At 38.0% G+C, this 26,218-nt stretch overlaps 1 protein-coding gene across 1 annotated transcript in view; it reads right to left on the bottom strand.

Moving 5' to 3' along the window:
- Positions 1–216: 216 nt before the first annotated feature.
- Positions 217–26,218, bottom strand: part of TMPRSS15 (transmembrane serine protease 15) — a 134,632-nt gene continuing 108,630 nt past the window's right edge. The window contains exons 19-25 of the mRNA XM_062180224.1: positions 24,120–24,215; positions 18,363–18,412; positions 18,031–18,205; positions 7,825–8,006; positions 6,783–6,878; positions 2,851–2,990; positions 217–372 (exon numbers count right to left, since the gene is read on the bottom strand). Of these exons, the coding sequence (XP_062036208.1) occupies positions 217–372; positions 2,851–2,990; positions 6,783–6,878; positions 7,825–8,006; positions 18,031–18,205; positions 18,363–18,412; positions 24,120–24,215 (895 nt within the window). The remainder of the gene's footprint in view (positions 373–2,850; positions 2,991–6,782; positions 6,879–7,824; positions 8,007–18,030; positions 18,206–18,362; positions 18,413–24,119; positions 24,216–26,218) is intronic.

Below are 26,218 nucleotides of genomic sequence, written 5' to 3'. Positions count from 1 at the left end.
AAAAAAAAACTGTTCACAATGCAATCAAATGTATTTAAAGTTACTTTTTATGGCAAACAGGCATTTGTTTTGTTTCCTTCATCTTTCCCCAGCATTTTTGTGACTTATGTAAGAATGAAAGTTGTTATTTATTTTTTCATAAAACTCTCAATTTCCATGCTCCTTAAAGTGGAATGGGAAAACTGCCAAACTTTCACGTTTGTTTTAGGAAATGCTCTAATCTAGAAAATTTTGTATCCATTCTGTGAACCTTGGAACTCGCACATACACCCCTGGACGATTAGGCCGGGCACACTGGTATCCAAATGACGTCACACCAGCAAGAAACCACCTGTTGTTTTCTTGGCACATCAGTGGTCCTCCCGAATCCCCCTAAAGAGTGAATTGAAGAAGAAAATAGTGGATATGTGGTCAATTGATATAAATACATGAATGGAAAGCAAATCAATTAAAAAATACAATTGTAGGTCATCTATACACTACCATTTTAGGTCATGAATGACTCTAGTGTAGGGGTTGGTGATCATTTTCGTTTAGAACAAAGATTGGCCGGCGCCGTGGCTTAACAGGCTAATCCTCCGCCTTGTGGCGCCGGCACACTGGGTTCTATCCCTGTTGCCCCTCTTCCAGGCCAGCTCTCTGCTGTGGCCCAGAAAGGCAGTGGAGAATGGCCCAGGTCCCTGGGCCCTGCACCCATATGGGAGACCGGGAGAAGCGCCTGGCTCCTGGCTTCAGATCAGCAAGATGCGCTGGCCACAGCGGCCATTGGAGGGTGAACCAACGGCAAAAAAGGAAGACCTTTCTCTCTCTCTCTCTCTCTCACTATCCACTCTGCCTGTCAAAAAACAAACAAACAAACAAAAAGAACAAAGATTCTTGAACCTCAGAATGTACCAGTGTTACTTAAAGGACATGATAAATCCTGCACTACTGAGCCCACTTTCAAGGTTTCTGGGACATAGAATTTGTGTTTTTACTAAGTTCTTGAATGTTGCTGATCAGATGTACTGGAAGCCTTGCTTTAGAAACCACTGGTGAAGAATACAACTCTGAGGTATGAGTAGAGGGCCATTCACTTGCATTTTTATAAGGAAAAGGCGTTCTCTAGCCATTCTTGTTTTCTTTACATCAGACAAATGCTTCAAAAATGCAAGCTTTTGGTAAACTAGGAGATATGAAAGAACTTTTGAATGACTAAGGCAAGTTCTTCGACACTTTAAGACTGAAAAATCATCTTTTAAAGAGCTTATTCAAGTAATAGATGAATAATATATGTTCAGTTTTAAATAATGCATTCACATTTAATCAGTTAATCTTCATATAAAAGATAGTATTAAAGCTGAAAAAGGAAAATCGTGACAATCTAGGTACTGATTACTTAATGATGATAACATTGTATTACACAGGTTTTGCCTTCTGTGAGAGCTTTCTTACTTGCTAATGAATCAAATATTCAGACTGCATAGAAATCAGAGCCAACTGTAAGATTTCAGAGATCTGGCATGAGTTATTGCCTCAATGTAACTCTAACATTATCAGTGGCATTTGCTGTCATATTTTTGCCTACTGTGTGAGGTGTCCACTACACGATCCCCATTAACTGTAATTGAAGTTGTACCGCTGATTTCTCTCCTGTACAATAATCCTATAAATCTCCCCTTAAGTGGCAATATATCTTACCTTTAGCTCACTTTTCATTTTAAAAGAGAAGTATGAGATGAAGAGGTAAATCTTAACCAAGAAAGTTATTCAATATGTCTTAAATTTGTGAGTGTATATCAAAGGGGAATACACATAAAACTAAGCTGAAAATTTAATATAACCAGAGACATTGATATAAATAGAGGACACATATACAGACATATAAGCATAATTATTAATTTATAAAACAAGATGTTATGCTTTAACACACTGAAACCGTCTTCTCATAATATAAATTGCTGCTTCCACATTTATAAATAATTTATTTGGTCATTTCTATCAGGTTTGATTTAATCCAGTAGATACTAATGCATTAATGTTTTATTAATTTTTCAAATACAGATAACATACTAGATGATTTATTTACTGAGTCTTAGAGAAAAATGCCAATATTTTTAAATTCCTATGTGGTGGAATTTTTTTTTTCAGATGATCATGCAGTTAAAAACTATCAGCATTTCAAGTGTATTGCAATATTGGCATTACCAATGCAGTAATTTGTGGTATTAGATCTCTAAAATACAATGTAAAAGATAATATGAAAATTCTAGTATAGGAGTTCCAGAGCAAGAATAATGGCAAAAAATAAGTTCTTTATTTGCTTCCTACTTGGTTAGCTGTAAATTTGCTCTAACGAGGCTAGCCAGGATTTTTATCCCAGATGGTTTTCATCTGAGATAAATTTCTAGAAATTATTTCATGTCACTGAACACTTGGATAATATTCTAAATTTAGGGAGGAAAATTAGAGGCCTATAGAACAATTTTGCCCTCAGACATATTATGTTTATATTGCCTACATAGGGTTTAAAAGAATTGAAAAATTTAAAATAAATCCTTTTACGTAAAGTACATAGTCTCTTGCTCAACCCAAGCCCACTACTTCTTATTTTACTTGGTTGCCTCACATACAAATATAACGCCTAGACATTCGATTTGTAACTCTTGCTCTTGAAATCTAATTTTGTTTCTAATACACAGATCCACTGAACAGGACTGCACAAATAGGGAAAAGTAGCAGCTTTGTAAAAGAAGAGGTGACATTAAGGTATCTTGATAATTTCTTTATTTTCAAATTGTTGTCAAGAAATGAAATAATTATATAGCAAAGCTTTCTGAACATGTATATTGAACAGTTTTACACATTTACCTGACAAGTGTCTATTCCTCCTTCTTCATAGCCTGCACATACCATATTTTCAGTAATGCTATATTCTGGCATCTGTTGTTGACATTTCTCATTTGACAGAAGAGGAACATCAGCTTCTTGCAATATATCTGCAGTGAGACCTGCTCAAAATGGAAAATGCAGTCAGTCAGAAGGTATCAGCACGAATCCTTGAATGAACCATCAGTCTTACTTATTTCAACATTTCACCATCGTTATTGAGTGCGTGTGTGTATACAATGGAACTAAACACTAAGCTTGCATTTTATAGCACATAATAGAGCCCATCTGTTGATTTCACCAAATGGATAGCAGTAAAGCACTTCTTCCTCCCACTCCCAGAGACATGTAGGAATGGGAGCTTGAACTAAATGGTTCTTAGACACCTTCAGTAATTTTTAAGCAGTTATAATTTTGCTCATGAAAGAAAAGCTTGTTGACAAGAAGACTGCCATTCATGGAAATTATCCATGACTCAGAAATCCAGGAGTTCTTTTCATTTGACACCTGAGGAGGTGTTCTGTCCTGTATAAAGGTATTCAGCTACTTTGTGGTGCTATGTGAGTGAACAGGTGCACATGGAGCACAGGACAAAGCTCTGGTGAACAGTGTCCTGGTCTAGAGGCAATCAATTTGTCATCCACTTGTAGTTGAAGACAAAGGAGGCATTTCCTAGCAAGGTGTACTCCCATTCTTTTTATAAAATGACTCATTCACTTGAAGTATGAATCTCTGTTTACTGAGATACCATTTCCTAGAAGAGATGTGAAACAAGCAGGTGTTGATGCTCAAGAAAGGGATATGATAAGCAATTTCTAATAATTAGCAATTTTATTAGATCCCTCAAGAAAAGAAGAAAGTTGATGATAAATTAGTTCATCTGACAGTGTTATGAAAGTCTATGTGACATTACGTCCTTCTAAACTTAATCCATGCACTCAATAAGACTGAGGAAATGTGTATGCATGTGTGGGTTTATGTGTGTCTGTTTATGCAACTTAGGTACAATGCAGCACATATGAGACTCATTAATTGGCTTGTAAATGTGCAATAATTGGCTCACCAGAAAAAGAAAATCCCAGTGTGTCTCCTCTTTTGCCAAATACCCCCACTATTTCTGATTCAAAGGACCAGCATGGCAATGAACATGGGTTTTGGAAGGAGACAAGCATAAATGGCTATTGCCAGCTGTGTCAGAAAATCCAGCAGCACACTACTAGATGGCTTTTAATGTTTGACTTTAAGAAAATGAACTGCAGAGGTTGCAGTGGGGGAGAAAATTCAAATTTAGGATAATCACCATTATCCTGTAAGGATCAAGGATCTGCTTGGTAGCCTTTAGTTTTGTAATAAAAACCGCAGTCAGGGGGGTGAACCAATAGAAAAAGGAAGACCTTTCTCTCTGTCTCTCTCTCTTGCTGTCTAACTTTGCCTGTCAAAAAAAAATAAAAAATAAAAACCTCAATCATCTTTGGTGCGTCTCAATTGAGAAGAAATGCTTTTGGAAGCATGCTTAAACTCTTTGTGAAAGGAAACTTGAACAGTGTTCTTATATTTAACATCTATTGTCAACATGACTTTCATGAGTATAATTAGGAATAAACACACATATATACACACATATGCATCAAAATTTCAGTAAAACTCTTTTAGGATTACTTACTGCCTTAATTTAACAAACTAATTCTTCACCTAATTTCTTCCTGATAAACAGTTGGTTCATGGTTTTCTTATCTAATTAATTAGTGAAATATACTCATAAGATAGGAAACTGGTATTTTATAAAATTAATTAAATAGAAATAAAAATGCAAACTTAATAAAATTCATTAAAATTATCATTACCCAAAAAGTATTTAAGCATGACCTGGCCATTATTTCTAAATGAAATTTATTTCAGATGTAATTTTTTTCCTGTCTCCATGGCACTCTTAGATACTTTGTTAAGTCAATTAATTATATATCTTTAGTAACAATAAGTAAATGTGAGCCAAGTTCACTCAGCTATAAAAAATAACCATTTCCTGAAGTTTTAAGTTAAATTTTGTTAAAGGATAATTTTTGAAGCTTCAACATTGTAGTCATAGAGTATCTTTTATTTAAAAGAGAACATATCAATGTAAGGAACATTTTTGCTCTGTAAATTTCAAATTTAATAAATCATAAGATTTTTCAAGTGGAAGAAATATAAAAATATACAGGACCAGCACTGTGGTATAGCAGGTAAAGCAGCCGCCTATGGTGCTGGCTTCCCATGTGGGTGCCGGTTTAAGACTTGGCTGCTCCACTTCCAATCCAGCTCTCTGCTATGGCCTGGAAAGCAGTAGGAAAATGGCCAAAGTCCTTGAGCCTCTGCACCCGCGTGGGAGACCTGGAAGAAGCTCCTGGCTCCTGGCTTCAGATCAGTCCAGCTCCAGCCAAGGGAACAGGTTGGTGGAATACCTCTCCTCCCCTTCCCCCCTCCCTCTCTCTCTTTGCCCCTGCCTCTCTGTAACTCTTGCCTTTCAAATAATAAATAAATAAATCTTTGAAAAAAAATTTAAGAGTGATGATCAACTGTGCAGTTTTAAAAAAATAAGAATATTCAGTCTTTGACATTAATACACTTTATGGAGAGCAAACATGAGGCATTTTCAGCAAAAGAATGTAATTTCTGTGGAGAATCTGTCAGAATCATCAAGCAATTATTTGACTAAGAACTTGATGGAGTCTCTGAGAATTAAGGATATTTTAGCTGTGACTATTTTGATTCTGGGAACCTGTAGCTCTCCCAAGACTGGGTATATTTTTCATCCTGAGTACAATTGGAGGTTTTAAATACAATGGCTGTAATTTTTTTGGATTACAGAGATCACCTTCTTTTTTCAAACTATGGCATCATTCCCTTTGCTTAATTACTAATGAATGGGAGAAACTCTGTCCTAGATAGGACAGATAGGAATTCTGTAACCAATAAGGCTTTTTAAATGTATTTATTTGTTTGTTTGTTTATTTATTTATTTATTTTTGACAGGCAGAGTGGACAGTGAGAGAGAGAGACAGAGAGAAAGGTCTTCCTTTGCTGTAGGTTCACCCTCCAATGGCCGCCGCGGCCCGTGCGCTGCGGCCGGCGCACTGCGCTGATCCCATGGCAGGAGCCAGGTGCTTATCCTGGAAGAGTTACAGAGAGAGAGAGGGAGAGAAAGGAGGGAGGAGGGGAGAGACACACAGAGAGAGAGAGAGACAGAGAGAGAATGTGCCTTCCAATTATAATTAGTATTTATGAAGTGTTGTAGTACTTTAAAAAGTCATGTTTGGTTCTATTTACTATGCATCATTTTTAAAAATTTTTTTTTTTTTTTTTTTTTTTGACAAGCAGAGTGGATAGTGAGAGAGAGAGACAGAGAGGAGAGACAGAGAGGAAGGTCTTCCTTTTTGCTGTTGGTTCACCCTCCAATGGCCGCCGCGGCTGGCGCATCTCGCTGATCCGAAGCCAGGAGCCAGGTGCTTCTCCTGGTCTCCCATGCGGGTGCAGGGCCCAAGCACCTGGGCCATCCTCCACTGCCTTCCCGGGCCATAGCAGAGACCTGGCCTGGAAGAGGGGCAACCGGGATAGAATCCAGCGCCCCGACCGGGACTAGAACCCGGTGTGCCAGCGCCGCAAGGCGGAGGATTAGCCTGCTAAGCCACGGCGCCGGCCGTATGCATCATTTTTGATTTTGGAAAACAGGCCATTAAATAATTTTAGGGTGTCAATGGTATATCGATTTATAGTCTTGAATCTAAGTCTTCTTGTCAGCGGGTAGAATCAGAATGCTAAAGCATGGAGGAATTCTTTTGTATTTGGAGGGAAAATGTTGAAAATCTTCACAGGATAGTTCCAAGGCATACTTTTTACTAGTAAGACTTTTATTTTTTTCATATCTGATTATTTACCTTGATATATAAGCCTTCCCCAGCCAGCAATAGAACAATTCTTTCCTGGAGATAAAACTTGATTTTCTTCTGGTAAACAGATAGGTTGTATATAGTCTGTAAAAGCAAACAAGGCAAACATAAAACAACAACAACAAAAAAATAAGGACACGGATTTATTTTCAATAAGCTTTAAAAACTTAAACATTTTCAATATTTAAAATCTGAATTTTTTATTTTATTCTGGCTGAACAGCTTTTAGACATCAGCCTTTAGGAGAAAAAAAGTAAACAAAAACATTGTACAATAATGATTCTTTCATAACCAAATACCAAGGTTGTCTTTTAAGGTCTTCTATGTAGTCTCTTAATTACCTTTTTATAGTGTAAGCAATGCTTTAAGTCTGTACTTAATCATTCATGTTTGATTTGTGAATAAGATGGCACTCAATATAAAATAGTGCCAGTGCTATGACATCTTAGGTTATTGCTCAAGATCAATTATGAGAAATTTGGGCAAATATTCTAAGGTTTCTTATTTTCTCCCATTATCTCCACTTTAAAAAAGCTTTCAAGCAACTGTATTACAGTGCACTTAGGGAAGCATTGGCATTGGTCACTGACTTTTAAAGCTCTTCTGCATCAATTTGCAAGCCACTTGACTTTCAGTAAGCACTCCTACCTGTAAGACTCAGGACAGACACACAAATGAGTAAGAGACAATGCCTCCCCTCAAGGACCGTAAAATACAACTAACCATTTGATAAGCGCTGCAGTTCATGTGGGGACCGTGTTTCATGAGAGCACAGAGACAGCAGCGTTTTTTTCTAATTGGGCATTGAGAAAGACATTAGAAAAAAGGTGGAATTGAGTAGAGCCGTTCAGCATAAAATTCACTTTCTCAGGCATTTTCTTGCACATTTTCTATGCATCTGGAGGTCTGAGGGAGACCTTCATTTACTAATCTGATGATATTACTGAATTTCCTCTACAAACTTCATAGTACAACTATTTATCTGTGTTGCTCCTGAGGGCTTTCTATGATAGAAAGTGATTTCCTTTACCTGTGTAATTCACTTTAAATTCGAGATGCATCATGGCAATGTCACTGTTCTTTCTTCGTTCATTATAATGTGGGTTTATGACAATTTCATCTATCCGCCTGGTTACTATGTGAGGAGAAGTCAGATTTGATGTCATATGAAGTCCTAGGATTGCTGTCCATCTAGTTGGCTCCATATTTCTCCTGAAAATTGTAATTGAAAAATGTGAGAAACTCTCCAAACACAGCTATTACTTATTATATGTTCTTCCTCATAGAAATTTGTCAGAACTGTATATGTCCAGATAGCTCCAAGAAAATATTCTTGAATTTTTCTGACAATTTTGCACATATTGCTTAACTCCCTAAATGCCTGCAACAGTCAGAGCTGGGCCAGGCAGAAGCCAGGAGCTAAAAACTCAATCTGTGTCTCCTACATGGATTTCAGGAATCTGATTACTTAATCCATGATCTGCTGTGCCCCAGGGTGCATTAGCAGGATGCTGGAGTAAGGATCAGAGCTGAGACTTAAACCCAGGCACTCCCTGAGAGATGCAGAGAGCCAAGTAATGTTCTAACCACTGTGCCACAAGCCAGCCCCTGAAAGATTCTTCTTTAAATTAAATGCATTTCCTAATACACACACACACACACACACACACACACACACACACACACATATATATATATATATATATATATATATATATATAACTTTTCTGATCAGGAAGCCTTAATTAGTGCTAATGTCTTTATGGCTTTTCTTAAATCATCTTTAAATCTCTAATTCTAGAATATGGGTCTCAGTTCTGGCTGCACATTGGACTCATCCAGAATTCTTTTAAATAATACTGATGTCTGCTTCTCCTTCCTCCTCCACTCTTATTTAATGAATCTAGAATGGGCCATCAAACAAATTTAGAATAATTTTTGACTTAAAAATATGCATTTTTGCTACCATATGGCTAGGTTTGAGAACCTTGGTATTAGATTACATTTCACCATGGAGATTGCATCCTGGTTCAGGATTCTTCAGATAACACAGCAGTTGTGCAGTTGTGGTAGTGATGGAAGGAATTTCAGAAACATTCTCCCACTTAGGGACATCACTGAATTCACACAGTTAAGGTAAGCAATAAAACCAACCATGATGTTTATAATTTAACTTATGAACATGAATAAATTCCATCATTGATGGAAATAATGATATGATGTTGGCTACTGGCTAACACCTGCCAGACTAAACTGGGTAAGTATATTACAATCTGAAAGTGTGTAAGGACTCCTATGGGCTTGCAGTATCTGCATGTCAAGAAATTACCAGTGAACAGCAGGAATTAAGCCAAATAAAACGAATTCACAATGAAGTTAAAAAATCAATGATGGAAATCAGAGGCAGAGCTATTTCATTTTTAAGAGGTACAAATGCCTAGTCTAATCTGGCATTTAAGGTGTTAAATGCAAGTTATCATAAAGGACCAGAGGTTATTTTACATCTATCCAACTATTTTGTCACCAGTAAGTCATTAGTAAAGCTAGTGAATACTCAAGCATCCAACAAGCATCTAGAGATAATCACATTGCATTAAAATACTAGCAAATGTATGCAAGTAGTTCTCAGCAACAGAGAAATGACATCTGTGGAAAATTTTATTGGCGTGAACTCTAGTACCCAGTGCTTTTATTGTTTCATTTTATCTAATCCTTATTACAGTGCTATGGAGTTTACAATCAAAACCAACGGCGTGCTGATGGTTTATACAGTAGGGGGGATTTGATACAGATTTGTATCTGACTTTAGAGCCTGTATTTGTACCATACAAGCATCCTGGGGTACCTCTTACAGCACAGACAGAATTCTGTGGGCAGAGTTGAGAACATGAAGGGAAGATGGGGACCGGGCCCAGGAAGGAGAGCTGTGACCTGTCATTGGGTTGTAATCTCAGGGAGGTGAGGGTGTCTCTACTCTCATTGGTTCATGGCAGCTCCTGAAATGGCTCAGATGCTGAACAAGGATTGCATTATGGTGCTGCAGAAGAGGCCTTGTTTACTTATCAAGAGGACTTCTTGCTCTCGTTTCTCTGGGTTAGAGCAATCAGTACTTGGCCATGCTTGGGACAATGACACATTTCTTGCATTCTAACTGTATCCTACTTCCACTGTACATGAGAGCCCCTTGTCTCTCTTGGCCCACTTCGGGAGAACAGAGTGAAATCATCTTCTTTTATGTAATATCTGAACTAACTCTCTCTCTCTCGCATTTGAAAGGCAGAATTGCAGAGAGGGGGACAGAGAGAGAGAGAAGAGAGAAGAGAGGAGAGAGAAGAGAGAGAGAGAGAGAGAGAGAGAGAGAAAGTAAGAGAGAGAGAGAAGATGGCCCAATTGTTTAGGCCTCTGTACCTGTGTGGGAGACCTTGGGGAAGCCCCTGGCTCCTGGCTCCAGATCAGTGCAGCTCTGGTCATTGAGGCCTTGGAGGAGTGAACTAGTGGAAGGAAGACCCCCCCCCACCACACACACACACCATCTCTCTGCCTCTGCCCTTTCTGTAATTCTGCCTTTCAAATAAATAAATCTTAAAAAAAAAGATGACTGGATAATACAAAAGTTACAATAAAAATTATTCTCAAGTTTTATGAATCAGCTGTGGAATTTGCTAGAAATTTAGATTCTGATTTTCTTCTCCAGAAATTCTATCTTAGAAGCTTGGAATGGGATTTTAAGAACTGGTACTTTGTGACCACTATGGAGGCGTTGGACATTACTAAACCTTAGCTTCTTCATCTACCTAAAGTTGAAAGGTGGGAACATAAAGTTTTTAGAAATGGCATTAACATGAAGAGAGGAATTTACCATATTTCTAAAATGTTCTTTTCACAAAGCTTTTGCATTCTAGTAAAGAAAAAAAAAAGAGCCTAGACAGAAAGCAGGTGAGCATGGGGAAAGATCACCCCACTGGATAGGCAAGCATCAGTGTACTGCAGAAGCTAAAGATAAAGGCACCTTTGGGAAGGGAACATTGGCAGAATTTTTGTTACCTTTCACCTTCATCTTCCTGTGCAAACAAAACATTTGTCCTAAGAGTAAGGGGAAAAGATGTGTTTTGGTAGGTGAGGAGAAAGACATACACTCCTGATCTCAGTAACCTCCACTACCCTACTTTCCAGCACATAGATACAACTCTGGATACAATAAACCGATGCTGTCCCTAATCTATATGGTTGTATGCTAGTTTGCATCTAACCTCAATCAGAATGTGCATATGTATGTGGAAATTTCAATGTATGAGAAAGTGATTATGATAACAAGAGAACAATGTAATATGCTAAAAGGAAATGAAGATCAATGGGAATCCATTACTGTAAATTGAAACACTTTTTCTATTTTATGATTACTAAATGCAACATAGCGGCAACCTCGGTGAGTGTGATCAATGCCAGCACTAACATTTATTCCCAGCAGCATTTTTGCTCTCGTATTATTCTCCCCAGAATAGAATAAGGATTCCTAGGAGGACAGCCAATTCTAATTTCCAAGGCAAGTACAAATGAAGATGCTTCTGAAATATAGTGTTGGTGCCAGAAAGAATGTCAGGAGCAATTTCAAAAGAACAAAGAAGCCAGAGTAAGTGGGATCCACTGACCAAATTTCAGTAATTTGACTATCACATAATAATCATCACAATTTTCCTAGGTAACAAAACAAGGTGTTTAAGAAAGGCTATGAATTCACAATGAAACTTAAAACAGAAAATTTAAAGTATGACAAAGCCAAGTTGTATCACATAAGGAGAGTGAACGACTATGACATGCTCATAAGATAATGTCCATCTTCACTCCAAATGTTTCTTATTCCATTCGCCATGGCTTACTGGGGCCTCACCAGAATCATGTCTACATCTACAATCTTGTTCCTGCTACTTAGCCGACAGACAACTTTGCGGCAATAGTGTAGCATGGCCTTGTGAAGTTTCTGGAATAAGTTTACCCAATCCTATCCCAAAGCATTAGTTTGATGTCACCTCTAAAGAAACTTGCATAACTTTCCCCTTCAGTGCTCTAAGTCTTCCTTCAGCTGTCAATCACTTATTGATGCTTTCTCCTAGAATTGTATCTAAAACAACCCTCTTTCCCCATCAACTCTCGGTTTATACTAATTTTATGTTTCTTTATTGCATATATCACTTCTTAAAATATTTATTTGAATTTTTCTATCTCTACAGATTTATTTATTCAGGAAGTATTCAACAGGCAGAGTTACAGACACAGAGAGGGAGAGACACAGCTGGTTCACTCCCCAGATGGCTGCAATGGCCTAGGGCTGGGCCAGACTGAAGCCAGGAACTTATTCTGGGTTTCTCACATTGGTGCAAGGACCCAGCCACTTGGGCCATCTTCCACTGCCTTCCCAGGCCATCAGCAGGGAGCTGGATGGGAAGTGGAACAGCTGGGACACGAACTGATGCCCATAGGGGATGCCAGCGCCACAAGTAGAGGCTTCACCTACTATGCCACAGCGCTGGCCACTGAATGTTTTCTGTCTTTACCTGTAATATAAGGTAGTCCTTTTCAAAAGTTCATGGGAAGTGAATGTTATGCAAAAGTTTTACAAGGATTTCAAAGTGTTTTTATTTTTTTTTGCATCAAAGCAAACTTATTGTTTAATTCCATGCTTCCACAAACTTGTTGAAAGCCTTTCAGACAAGCATTTATCAGTTCTATCAGGTAAAGTGCTATCATGCTTAAAATATGAAAATAAATGTTCACTTAGCTCATGCTACAGCTCAGAAAATATCATTTGACTGAATGAATCTATGGCAAATACAAAGTAATCCAAAAGCAGCAAGAATTGACCATCAGCAATAGTCACAGAATAGCCAGGGAAAGAGGGAATAATTAGATGTCCCAAGTAGTTATATGAAATAACTCAGGAAAAAAGAGGATAAAACAACATTTCTATTACACATTTTCTATATCAACAGGAACAAAGAATAAAAAATAAATACTGAATTCTGATTTTTAGATTTGCTTTACATGAAAAAGTTCTATTTTTTTTATTATTTACTTGACAGAAAGAGTTAGACAGTGAGAGGGACAGAGAGAAAGGTCTTCCTTCCATTGGTTCACCCCCAAAATGGCCACTACGCCAGAGCTATGCTGATCCAAAACCAAGAGCCAGGTGCTTCCTCCTGGTCTCTCATGTGGGTGAAGGGGCCCAAGCACTTGGGCCATCCACCACTGCCTTCCTGGGCCACAGCAGAGAGCTGGATTGGAAGAAGAGCAACCGGGACTAGAACTGGCGCCCATATGGGATGCCAACGCCGCAGGCGGAGGATTAACCAAGTGAGCCATGGTGCCGGCCCCCACAATAAAGTTCTTAAACTATGTTTTGTGTCCTAAGCTTGACCAAAAAGGTAAATAATTGGTGATAGTTAGAACAGTGCTGTCTTGGCCAGCACAGTGGCTGGGCCCCCCGGCACTCGGGGTTCTAGTCCCAGTTGGGGCGCCGGATACTAGTCCCATTTGCTCCTCTTCCAGGCCAGCTCTCTGCTGTGGCCCAGGAGGGCAGTGGAGGATGGCCCAAGTGCTTGGGCCCTGCACCCCATGGGAGACCAGGAGGAAGCACCTGGCTCCTGGCTTTGGATCAGCGCAGCGCCAGCCATAGCTGATCCCCATTTAGGGAGTGAACCGACGGAAGGAAGACCTTTCTCTGTCTCTCTCTCTCTCACTGTCTATAGCTCTCTCTCACACTGTCTAACTCTGCCTTGCAAAAAAATAAATAAAAAATAAATAAAAATAGAATAGTGCTGTTTCTTGTTAGAGGGGAGTTACAAATGTGGAAAACAAGACTAGAATGTACCCTGTATTATTTTTTGAACCGTGTTTACTATTTTGAGTTCTTCTAAGTATATAGCTGTGACCCTTGAGAGGCTTTAGGAATAGGCCATATCAGCAGTAGCACAGGAGATCTTACTTACTAAAACATAGAAAGAACTGAAATTAATTGAAATGCACATGGGGCTTTAGGGCCACATCAGAGAACATAGAAGATGAAGCTAAAACATACATTTTTTCTTTACCAGAAAGTAAAGTTGCTTTCCAAGAATTGTGATATTTCCAATGTGATAAAGGATGCAGTTTGAAGGATCTTCCCAAATAGAAATATTTTCTACCAGATAAGTGGTCTACATTAAGAATATATTAAATAGAAAAAGACAGAAAGGTAGAGGTGATGTTCCAGACTAAAGAACAAGAAGGCATAGTATCTAAGTGTAGTGGTTACCCTGGATTGGTTCTCACATGGCAAACACATAACCAATAAATAAAATAGAATATTCTTGGAATGCCTACATCTGGTATTGAAGTGCCTGGGTTTTAGTCCTGACTCTGGTTTCTGATTCCAGCTAATAGGAACATTATAAGACAGTAAGTATTTCGATCCCTGCCCCAGCCATTGGGACCACATAGGGAGTGAAACAGTGGATGGAAGATTTCTCTCTGTCTCTCTGCCTTTCAAATTAAATAAGCAAGTAAGTAAATAAATAATTTATAAATATATATATATATATATATATTTGGGACAATTGAGTGAATAATTATTTTTCATTAATATTAAGATTCCATTATTTGCTAAGATTATGTGTAAAAATATCTGAAGCTTAGGAGTTTGGCACAGCTATTAATCATTGATTGAGACTGCCTACACTCTAAATCAGAGTGCCTAGTCTGAGTCCCAGCTACTCAGATTCCAATCTAACTTCCTGTAAATGTGAACCCTACAAGGCAGCAAATGAGGACCCAAATATTTGGATCTTTGTCACCCATGTGGAAGACACAAATTGAGTTCTGTGCTTCTGGCTTCAGCCTGGCTTACCCTTAGATGTTACAGGCTGTTGGAGAGTGAACCAGTGGGTGGTAGGTCTTTATCCATCTCTGTCTCTGTATCTTTCAGCATTTCAAATAAAATGAAAATAAGTATTTTAAAGTCCAGTTCCTAATGACAATACCCTGAAGTATTTAAGAGTGAGAAGAATAATACTAAATGCATTACCAAATGGTTCAGAAGAAAAATATGCTTCCAGATTTGGAGAAGTTGAAAAAAAAAAAAACAATGTAAATGGAGTAAAATGTAAGAAAACTCGAGTTCTCTATACACTTCTTGCCATTTTTATGCAGTGTGAAATTGTATCAATATAAAAAATTCAGAAAACAAATATGATGAATATCTAAGTGTAGGAGGCTTATATTCTCCTTTCACAGAGCTTTCTTATGCAGGAACTGCAACAAAATAAAAATTGTATTGCCCATTTGCATGATTCACAGTATGCGAAAGTGTTACAACATCTTGATTTTGTTCTGACAACCAACTTAGGGAGTTGAAATCCTTGCGGCCACCCTACAGATGCAAAAACTAAATTTCAGGGGTCAGCGCTGTGGCATAGTAGATTAAGCATCTGCCCGCAGCACTGTATCCCACATGAGTACTGGTTCGAGCCCTGGCTGCTCCACCTGCCATCCAGTTCCCTGATGATGGCCTGAGAAAGCAGTAGAAGATGGCCCAAGTGCTTGGACCCCTGTACCTGCATGGGAGACCCGGAAGAAACTCCTGGCTCCTGGCTTTGGATCGGCCCAACTCCAGGCCATTGCAGCCATTTGGGGAGTGAACCAGTGAACAGAAGATCTCTCTGTGTCTCTCCCTATTTCTGTCTGTAACTCTGACTCTCAAATATATACATAAATCTTAACCAAAAAAAAAAAAAAAGAGAAACTAAAGTTCAGAGATCTTAAATTGCTCCTCTGCAGTCACACAGGGTCAGTCTCATACATAAAATGACATTTCTGTTCTCTGGTTTAAAGTTAATCTAGCCTTTAACTGATAGCAAAGTTGGTCCATACTTTTACCAATTCACCTTTTAAGGTTGTAAAGGGCAGGTCATTGGTAGAGAAGCAGAACAGGCACAGGGATATTTAGGAACATCCGGGAGCACTGAGCCTGAGGGACGTGGATGACAGTGGTGACAATAAGATTAAAGACAGGACAAGAGTTGCCCAGCCCAGCTCCATGTGGGTTATTCTTTCTGTGAGGACATTAATAAGTTTCTACCTGCACACAAACAGCTTTAAAAATACAACAGACAATATTAGCATACTGCTAAAAATGCTTTCTCTTGAAGTATCTACATTAGTGTCAAAAACATTCTTATTTTCTCAAAGACATGAAGTATAAAACAAGAAAACCATGTCAAAACAAAGAAATAATTCCACTGAGTGGCTAAGGAGAGTAAAATTCAGGGTTGGGAAGGATAATTTTTAACTCATCATAGTTCTAATACAGCTTTCTTTTCTTAGCTTCTGCTCAAATCAAATCTATTTGAAAAGATATTTTATGTCGTATGTGACTGCACATGTGTTTATATTAAGTGAAACTCTCTATTCCCTTCATATATTTGTACTTTGAAGTGATATATTATTGGTGTCATTGACCTATAATAAGTACGTTTATAATAGATAATTACAAAGATGGCACTAATATTATGCGAGTCATTAATAGATAATTGAAAGACATCACTAATATTATGGAAGTCTGGTTAACATTTAGCAAGTGTATGTGAGAACATCAAACATAAATTTATTAAATCAGAGGTTAATAGAGCAAGGTTGCTGAGTTACTAAGTCCTGCCTATGTGCAATAGAAAATGCTGAATCTTGAGCAAAAAATACTTTTTATTTGCAACACACTTAGGATATAGATGTTACTCACCTGTAGTACACAAAAAAAGCAAAAATACGGGGGAACTTCAAGAAGCTTTGTGAAAAACGTAATTGAAAGATTTGTTTTGATGCAAAATATTTTTGAAGTCTGTGTATAGCATTCTCATAACACACATTTTCATGAATATTGTGGAGACCCCTTGTATGTACAGATGTTGTAAAAAGCCAAGGTTATCTGGGAGTGGGAAAATTGCCTGCTGCAGATGTTTGTTGTATTATGATTGAAAACAGATTAAAATATAATGATGAGGCAGCAACATTGTTTAGCTATTGGAGAGGTTGCAACCTAGTCACCTACATGGAGCATTGAATGCACAGAATCAGACAGCACTTTAGATGTAGATGGGGCAGTACCCTGACAGTTCCTCCGGAGGCCAGCTAGTGGGCCATGTAGGAATCAGGCCCAGAGTCCTGATTCTACAGATTCTTGGGATTGGACATCCTATCTATTCACACTATGGTGATGTGTTTTTAGACATAGGCTCAATCCTCTCATGCTGATTCCCCCTGGCTCTCCCTTTGACCCCTAAAACTTTCCCAGACCTCAGAGTCTGATAATTCATCTGTTTTCAACAGAGAGCCCTCATTGTCTTTGTGGGTAGCATAGTTAAGTCTTTTTAACCTGAGTAACCACAGCTGTTTAGTTCACACGTGTGTGCACGTGGCTCTTTGCTCTGAGATTCTGGATGCAGGCTACAGGTTGGTGCTCCTAATCCTCATAGATGACATCATTCTCTGGAGTCAGCCTCTATATGGTGAGGCTCAGGGAATCAGTCCTAGGTTAGGTGCAAAAATATGAGGATGCTGATTTTTTTCTGAAAAAAAAAGATAACTAACATGTTTTTGGGCCCAAGATCATTCATATCTTTTTCCTTTCCCCCATCTCTCTCTACTCACCCCTTTATTTCCTGTGGCACTGCCTTAGGAATGTCTGTGTGTAAGAAAAGCAAGTAAATTCTAGGCTTTAAAGGGAATTTTGCCCTGTTATTTTATAAAAATGAAGTAAGAAATGCATGACATTAGTTCTAAATTTTATTTACTTATTTATTTATTAATATTAATTTATTTAAGGGGGAGAGAAAGAGAGAGAGGGAGGGAGAGAGAGAGAGAGAGAGAGAGAGAGAGAGAAAGAATGAATCTCCCACTTAGTATTTCACTGCCCCAAATACTCACAACAGCTGGGGTTAAGGCCAGCTTAAGCTGAGAAACCAACTCAGGTTTCCTACACACTTGATATATCACCTACTGTTTCCCAAGGTGCACATTAACAAGAAACTGGAATCGGGAGCAAAGCCACGGCTTGAACACGGGCACTCTGATATGGGATGCGGACATTCAAATTTGCTGCACCAAATGCACCCCTGATGGAACAGTTTAGTGAGTTTGCATGAAATGGGATGCTTGGCAATGCTTGCTCTGATGACCTTATCTGGGAAGGGACATGTGACATGCTACTTACCCATACACACAGTGGGCAGCAGACACCAGCCAGTCTCTGCTAACTAGAGATGCACCGCAGAGCAGTTGTCCGTTGTAGTACAGAGCAACAATCCAGGGCCAGGCCCCCTCGTTGGCATTAGTCCCTCCAACAATCCTGGGACTGACGTCTTGGGCCACTAGCTTTGTTCCACATACTGTTCAAATAAATGAAGAGAGAATATCTACTTTACTTTGTTAGGTTTCTTCTGACCATGAAAATTGAATAGTGAGAAAATGCCCAAGGGACTTACACGCTCTGCTCAGAATTTTAAACTGAAAACTTGAAGGAGACATAACCAAATATTTACTTACACTTATGGTTACACTGTAACAGGATGAGGGAATCTTGTAAACATTGTGAACTGTAATGGAAAAATAATTATATTTCAAAAATTGTACATGAGACATTTTATAGTAAAACAGTGTAGGCTATCCCTACTTTCTTGTTTTAGTAAAATAAGTGTTTCAACGGAAATATCATCTAGGAGATGTGGGCAGGTTGAAATGCAGAGCAGAAATAGGCCCAGTTAAGACAAAGAGAGCTGCATTTGCATCCTTGCCACTTGCTCTTCATGTGATTTTGGGTAAGTTGTAGAATATCCCCCAAAACCCAAGTTCTTCATCCATAAAATGGGGCCAACAATCTTTACAATATTAGAATTTTATGAGGATTGAAGCAAATACTTTCCATAGAATTATTTCCATGCCTATACATAATGAACATTAATCATTGATAGACATGATTGTTTTTCTCTAACCAACCTTAGAATTCATCATTCAGCAATTTAGTAGTCTTCCCTTATCCTCAGCAGATACCTTTTAGCACTCCCAGTGGATGCCAAAACCACAGATAGTACTGAACCCTACAATTAAATGCCCTTTTGATCTTAATCAAGCACTTATCACACCATAACTGTAACTCTTGCATCTTGAGTATATGAGAGCAAATGACACTGGTTTCTTCTGACAATAAAAGATTTATTCTTGGCATAGATTTTAGCAACACCAGCATGAGTTTCTTTTCTTTCCTTATTTACTCAGCAATTTCACTTTTTCACTTAAAGGAAACATTTTACAGCTTCTCTTTGGCACGTCCAATTCACAGGATTACTCTTTTGTGCTTTGAAGTCACAAGCATCGTGAGACCCCAACAATGTATTTGATAATCTTGAGAGCTACTAAATGATTTATGTATGAGTACCGTATATGAAGACACTTCAAAATGTAGAACAATAATCATAGAAGTACATATGTCTCTTGGACAGACTAATTTCATTTTCTTTTTTTCTTTTTTCTTTTTTTTTGACAGGCAGAGTGGATAGTGAGAGAGAGAGACAGAGAGAGAGGTCTTCCTTTTTGCCATTGGTTCACCCTCCAATGGCTGCTGCGGCCGGCGCACCGCGCTGATCCAATGGCAGGAGCCAGGTGCTTCTCCTGGTCTCCCATGGGGTGCAGGGCCCAAGCACCTGGGCCATCCTCCACTGCACTCCCTGGCCACAGCAGAGAGCTGGCCTGGAAGAGGGGCAACCGGGATAGAATCCGGTGCCCTAACCGGGACTAGAACCCGGTGTGCCGGCGCCGCAAGGCAGAGGATTAGCCTGTTGAGCCACGGCGCTGGCCTAATTTCATTTTCTTTGGAGATGCAATTGCAGAATCATATGGTAGTTCTGTTTTTTTTTTTTTTTCTTTGAGGGGCTTCCAAACTGTTTTCCACAATGGCTGTACCAATTTATATCCCAATCTGCAATGTGTAAGTGCTCCTTCACATGTTTGTCAGCACTTGTTTTCATTTTCTTTTGGTAATAGCATATCTAACTAGAAGAAAAACCTCATAGTGGTTTTGATATGTATGTTCTTGATGACTAGTAATGTAAAGCATTTTTTGTTACCCTCATGTTACACAATGTATACCTGCATTGGAATATCATGTGATATCAATAAATATACATAATTTTTATGCCAGTCAAATATTTTTAAATACAGAAACTGAATTAAAAGTAAGCTCACTTGGTGGCCAAATTTTTTGAAATTCATCATAATATTTTCATTATAAGCATTTCCCATAAACTATTTGAAAAACTCTAGTATGTGTGGATTTCAAAACTGCACTAAAACTTACGTTTTTATTTCATTTTCATAAATTTTTGAAGTCCCCTTATATAGTGTGGATACACGGTACAGAGTAATAATTCATGCCTTGCACGGTATGACACAAGACTATCATGCTACTGACAATGGCATGTAATTAGAAATTTATGTATTGTTTGTTTCTGGAATTTTCCATAAAATATTGCATACTGTAGCTGACCACAAGTAACTGAAACTGCAGAGAGGAGGATCACATGTAAGGAAGAAATAAAATACAGAGTGTGCCCCAGTCTTGCCAGTCCCACAGCTATTCAGTTCAATACTGTGGAAGGTTGATAAATAAATCAAAATTTTGCTTTCAAAAGAGCAGAGATGGAAATGGCAAAAAGTAGGCGAAACTATTGAAAACATCTATTACCTAAAAATTTGGATCCTAATTTTTCCCATGCTATGAATTCTCTTTTAAGCAAAAATTAAACCAAAAATTACTTTGTTTTACAGTGTGTTATACTAGCTAACCACTAGAGATCAGCATAACATAAGGAATTAAAACATGTGCCTAAACTGTTTCCTATTGTAGCTACTGCAGATGATAGTCACCATAAAACAAAAAAGTACATGTGAACTCACATATATAATTTTAATGACATATTTACATCTTCAACTGCATTTTATTTGATGTGTCATTTAATTTTTTGAACTTTTAGATAAAAGAAAAATGAACGATAAACAAGCCCATTTGTCCAAAGCAATGCTTCTGGAACATGTACTTCTGGAACAAGTCCAATAAGGTTTATTTGAACTCACATGCATTCATATTGTCTGATTCATAAACTCTTTACAATAGAAGATAATTTAGTTAAATACTAGAAAATATATTCTATTAGTAACCAATGTGTATGTATCCATATCTATCTACACAGATATATTGATATATTCTATAAGCTCCAAAGAAAAATCATCAATTATGTTGTGAAATTACATCCAGACTCTTTCTACATCTGCAGTATTTGGCAAGAAAAATCCATATTCAAAATGATCCGTCTTGCTAAGGTACTTTTTAATGATCTTAGAAAGATTAAGCAATGCTTAATGCTCTGTGCCATGCATAAAACTGATGAATTTGGGTGCTGTCATTGTGGGATACCAAACTAAGCATGCTCAAGTCCTGATTATTCCACTTCTTATCTAGCTCTTTGTTAATGAGCCTGAGAGGCAGCAAGTGGTGACCCAAGTACTTGGGTTCTTGCCACCCATGTGGAAGACCCAGATGGAGTTTTGGCTACCAGCTTCAGCCCGGACCAGCCCGAGCTATTGTAGCCATTTGGGGAGTGAATTGGTTGGTGGAAGATTCTCTCTCTCTCTTACTCCGCCTTTCAAATAAATCTTTTTTTAATTGTTTTTTTGTAAGCAGCACATAAAAGTTTCTGGTTAACTTAAAGGTAACAAGAAAACACCACTGAGTTCGCACACCCTTCTCCAACAAACTCGCACATGCAGTGTCTCATGCTTGCTGTATCTCTAGTCAGAATGAATAGTGAATACATCCTTTGTCCAGATATATTTATAAAAAATGGAGAGAAACATAATTTCCAGCCTGGCCTTGTCCCTAGAGTAGGAACCAGGTTAGTCCTCTGTACAAGAAGAATGACTGTGCTATGATTCTGTGTCTTTCTCTCCGATGAGTTGTGCAATAGTATGCTACACACGGATGAAATTTTAAACTGCTATATTGACAAAAAAAAAAACCCTAATTTCTCTCTCACTTATGTCTAGTTATACACTCCCTGCTTTCCTTTTCTTTCTTCATTCTAGAATTGCTCTTTAGAATGGGCTGCTGCCTTCAGGAATTTAGAAGATGGCATGTTAAAGTGGAAAAGTATTGGATTCAAATAGTGTTTGATTATACTCTTCATACTGCCTCTTAAGTTTGAGAACTGTGCAAATCACTGATCAACAATAGGCTTCCCTTTCCTCATCCTTATAATCATGGAATTCTGACAAAGTCATAGAGCTTCTAGAGAGAGTGGAAATAATCTCAACAATATTTCTACTTTGGAAGCAGTCAGAAGATATGCATTTAATAAAGTGCTTGATAAGCACTTTGTATCTTATAGCTAGTACTCCTCTTAGAGCAAAATGTTGAACAATATATTTTGTCAAATTTCCATTGATTTCTAGGACTAAAACTGAAGTGGTCCAAAGCTTTGGAAGAAAAGAGAACTCAGTATTGGCAGCTCATAAACTGTACATTTCTTATTACATCAGGTCATATTGCAGATATAACACTGAATAGTCTCCGCAGTGGTGGGAAATGGTAGCCTGAGTGTGTCAAATACTTGACAATAGAATTTAAAAATGAGGATATAGGTAATTTTTCATAGTTGGAAAATCATTTTTACTAGCCATCCTCTTCTTTCTTAATTTTTAAAAGTTTACTTATTTATATATACAGTAAGAGAGCAAACAATGAGATAGATAGAGAGGGATATATTCCATTTACTAGTTCATTAACCAAATGCCCTCAGAGCAACAGTTGGGTCAGGCTAAAGACAGGAGCCAGGAGCTCCATCCGTGTATTTCACACATGTGGCAAGGACTCCAAGTACTTCACTCATGATCTGCTGCCTCTCATGGTGTGCGTTAGCAGTAAGCTGGATGGAAACTAGAATCCAAAGGTGGCACTCCATCCCGGGCACTCTAATAGGGGATGCAAGCACCCCAAGTGGTGGCTCACCCTGCTGCACAATAATGTCTGCCCTGATACTGGCATTTTTTTATTAAGTATTTACTAGCTTAGCTCTGCTCTGAAATACCTATAAAATTAAGATGAATTTTTTATAAAAGTCCTTTGCTTTTCCTTGAAGATTCTTAAATACCTATAAGATATGAAAAGAAGAAATTCCCAGTGAACAAGCTACTTCAAGATCTATAATGACTGCATAAATTTAGACAAATCATACAGAAAGAAAACTTAGAATCCTGCTCTGTCACTTCCAGATGCTTTGCTTTATCCCCAGTGAGACTCATAATACCAGTCAGGGCCCAGCAAACACTGATATAAAACATTCAACTGCAAAGTACCTTTATTGGTACTAAAAATACTCCTTCACCAATTTATTTTACTAGTTTAGCACACAGAAATGGAAAATTTTCATGAATAATTGACTAATTATGTAATTTCATTTTTAACCATTAAACATGTAAAACAAAATATCTTGCAATAGCATCATAAATCTTTGTAGCTACAGCTTCTTCTTAGAGTTATATTCTTCCTGCCCACAGCTGGCATTTAATGCAGCTGTAAACTTTAGAATCCAACTGCACAATTTCAAGCAAAAAAATGTTGCTAACATTCATGTAGGAGAAATGACTAAATCTAAGCTAAAACAGAGCTTTGAAAACAAGGAGTATGCTGCTTATTAGTACCTAAGGTTATAAGGTGCAAATAAATCTAATTTTAAAAAGCAAATGGGAATGCATGGGTACAACTACAAGTCTATACTCTTCTAGTTAACATTCATGTTCTATTGGCTAATGAAGAGAAATCAATACACTCATTTCCTCCAATCCCCGTTATTGTCTTTAATGGATTTTTGTCACTTTTTTAGTGTTATCAACATTGGAATTATTTATCCTAGGTCTCACAATTTCTACCGCATTCATTTTTTAATGAATCTGAGGGCAAAAATAAAGCAATGTATGAAATTAGAACTTATCAAATCCCTAGTGTAGTAAAAATTTACATAGAAAACTCTAATTTGACCATCTTATCCTATATAAAAGAGCTAGACAGTGTCATCAGATAGGATTGATTAGATAGTATTTGATGATAGTATTTGATGAAAGAATAGAGTAAGTCAAATAACTTTCAAGATTTTATGGTCATTATGTGGCAGCATTCAAATATGTCTGGCTTCAAAAATCTATCCCCTTCCCAGTTCATGTACAATTATATCAAGAACAAATCTTAAGACCTACCTTGGTGTTAGAATTAAGCTACCATTAGGTGCTGTGTTTAATTTCACAAATGGTCCAGTTTCAGTAGAGAAGATTGCCGTTGATGAGTTTTCATTTCTAGGGAAAATAGACATATAGACACAAGCAAATAAAGAAACCATAAGCTACACTTTTAGTTATTTAATGCTGTGGACATTGAATGAAATTATGACATTCCACATGAAGGAATTTATATTTTAATATAAAACTTCATATGTTTTGCTGCCTAAAAGATAGTGCATATCCATAAAAGAATTACCCATGACATAGAATGTCATTTTAATTTATGCATAATATCTGTAGTCCTTGTTTTCACTTGCACATATCATTTTATCAACTGATTTTTTTTCTCATTTGACTTTTTCTTGTTGCCCAATAACTCTAAAATGATAGATTTGGAGTGTCAATTTCACAAAATTGCTCCATCATAATTTATGAAGTCTTTCTCTTGTTAAGTGCATTTCTCTTCTGGAAAAAATGTATGCTGCTTAAGAACAACATAGGAAATGAAGATATTCTATACTTATCATTCAATATAGTGCTTTGTTCCTGATATTACATTGAATTCAAAGCCTAATAAGCTCTAATTTAAAGTCAGAGTCATGTGATTGCTCTAAAGGAAGTAGTGTGTGTCTTCCACTGGGAAGTGTCAGTTGATGTTCTACCACAGGGTGGAGAAAGAGACACTTACATGTGACAAGACATTTAAACCCCTAGCCTTTCTATTCCTTGAAATCTGTTATATCCATACTCTCAAATGTGAGTCTTAACTAAAGATTTCTCATTATCCTTTCTTTCTCTAGACAGAGACCTTAAGCTTTCAATTCCTAAATGTTTTTCTGCCTTTTGCTTATTCCAGATTTTAATATTGACATAAAAATATGCTTTAGGCTATAAATGTCCCGGTTTCTGCTATCTTCTGCTGGTCAGCAGGAAGATGATGCTATTCCCACCTACTGAAGTAGCTTGCTGGGTTTACTCATTGCCTCTTAAAAAAATAGTCCAATGTCTTCCCACACTACAGTGAGCACTGAGCCTTCCTGTCTGGATGTAGGGTATTTCCAAGAAACACTCGGAGTTATGATTAAAAAGAGAAGAATTGAGCAGAGGGTAGTTCCTCTCTCTTTGAATGCTTTGTATGAACTGAGAGTGTCTGGTAGTTTTAATCCACTGAGCAGAGATCTGGGGCAGTGGAGGCTTTATTTGAGAGTTTCAGAATTTAGCATCCTATAAATTTCATTTTACCAGTAGATAAAAGTAACTCAAGCATTCAAAGCTATTACCATTACTTTAATAAAATCTGAAATAGATTTATCAACAGAAAGATGGACCTTGTTGGTTTTGTTAGAGAAGAATAATTTTATTTAAGTGTTTATGTAAATGCAGTTTCTAGAGGTAGGAAACAAAGTGGGCATGAGAAACTCAAAAGCAGCCAAGGATGTAGAAGGTCAGTAACACCCAGGTAGTGAGGGCATCACTAATGCAGAATGGCTATGTTTAAGGACTCACACTTTCACAGAAGACAGATTGAGGATCAAAATAGATTTCAGAGGACTTTGAAACTGACCATTGAGGATGATTCTGGTAGAATTCATCACATTCATCTTGGATTTTAAAAATATGATTGAGGGGCCGGCGCCGTGGCTTAACAGGCTAATCCTCCGCCTTGCGGTGCCGGCACACCGGGTTCTAGTCCCGGTCGGGGCACCGATCCTGTCCCGGTTGCCCCTCTTCCAGGCCAGCTCTCTGCTGTGGCCAGGGAGTGCAGTGGAGGATGGCCCAAGTTCTTGGGCCCTGCACCCCATGGGAGACCAGGAGAAGCACCTGGCTCCTGCCTTCGGATCAGTGCGGTGCGCCGGCCGCAGCGCGCCTACCGCGGCGGCCATTGGAGGGTGAACCAACGGCAAAAAGGAAGACCTTTCTCTCTGTCTCCCTCTACTGTCCACTCTGCCTGTCAAAAATTAAAAAGAAAAAAAAATATGAGTGAGGGATGTGTTTTTGGCTTAGTGGTAAAACCTCCCAAGTCCTTTGTTGGGGTGCCTGGATTATTTCCGGCTCTTGCTCCTGATTCCAACTTCCTG

The sequence above is a fragment of the Lepus europaeus genome, chromosome 2 (genome assembly GCF_033115175.1).
Source record: "Lepus europaeus isolate LE1 chromosome 2, mLepTim1.pri, whole genome shotgun sequence".
In the NCBI taxonomy this organism is placed as follows: Eukaryota; Metazoa; Chordata; class Mammalia; order Lagomorpha; family Leporidae; genus Lepus; species Lepus europaeus.
This window is presented reverse-complemented; position numbering and strand designations above follow the sequence as displayed.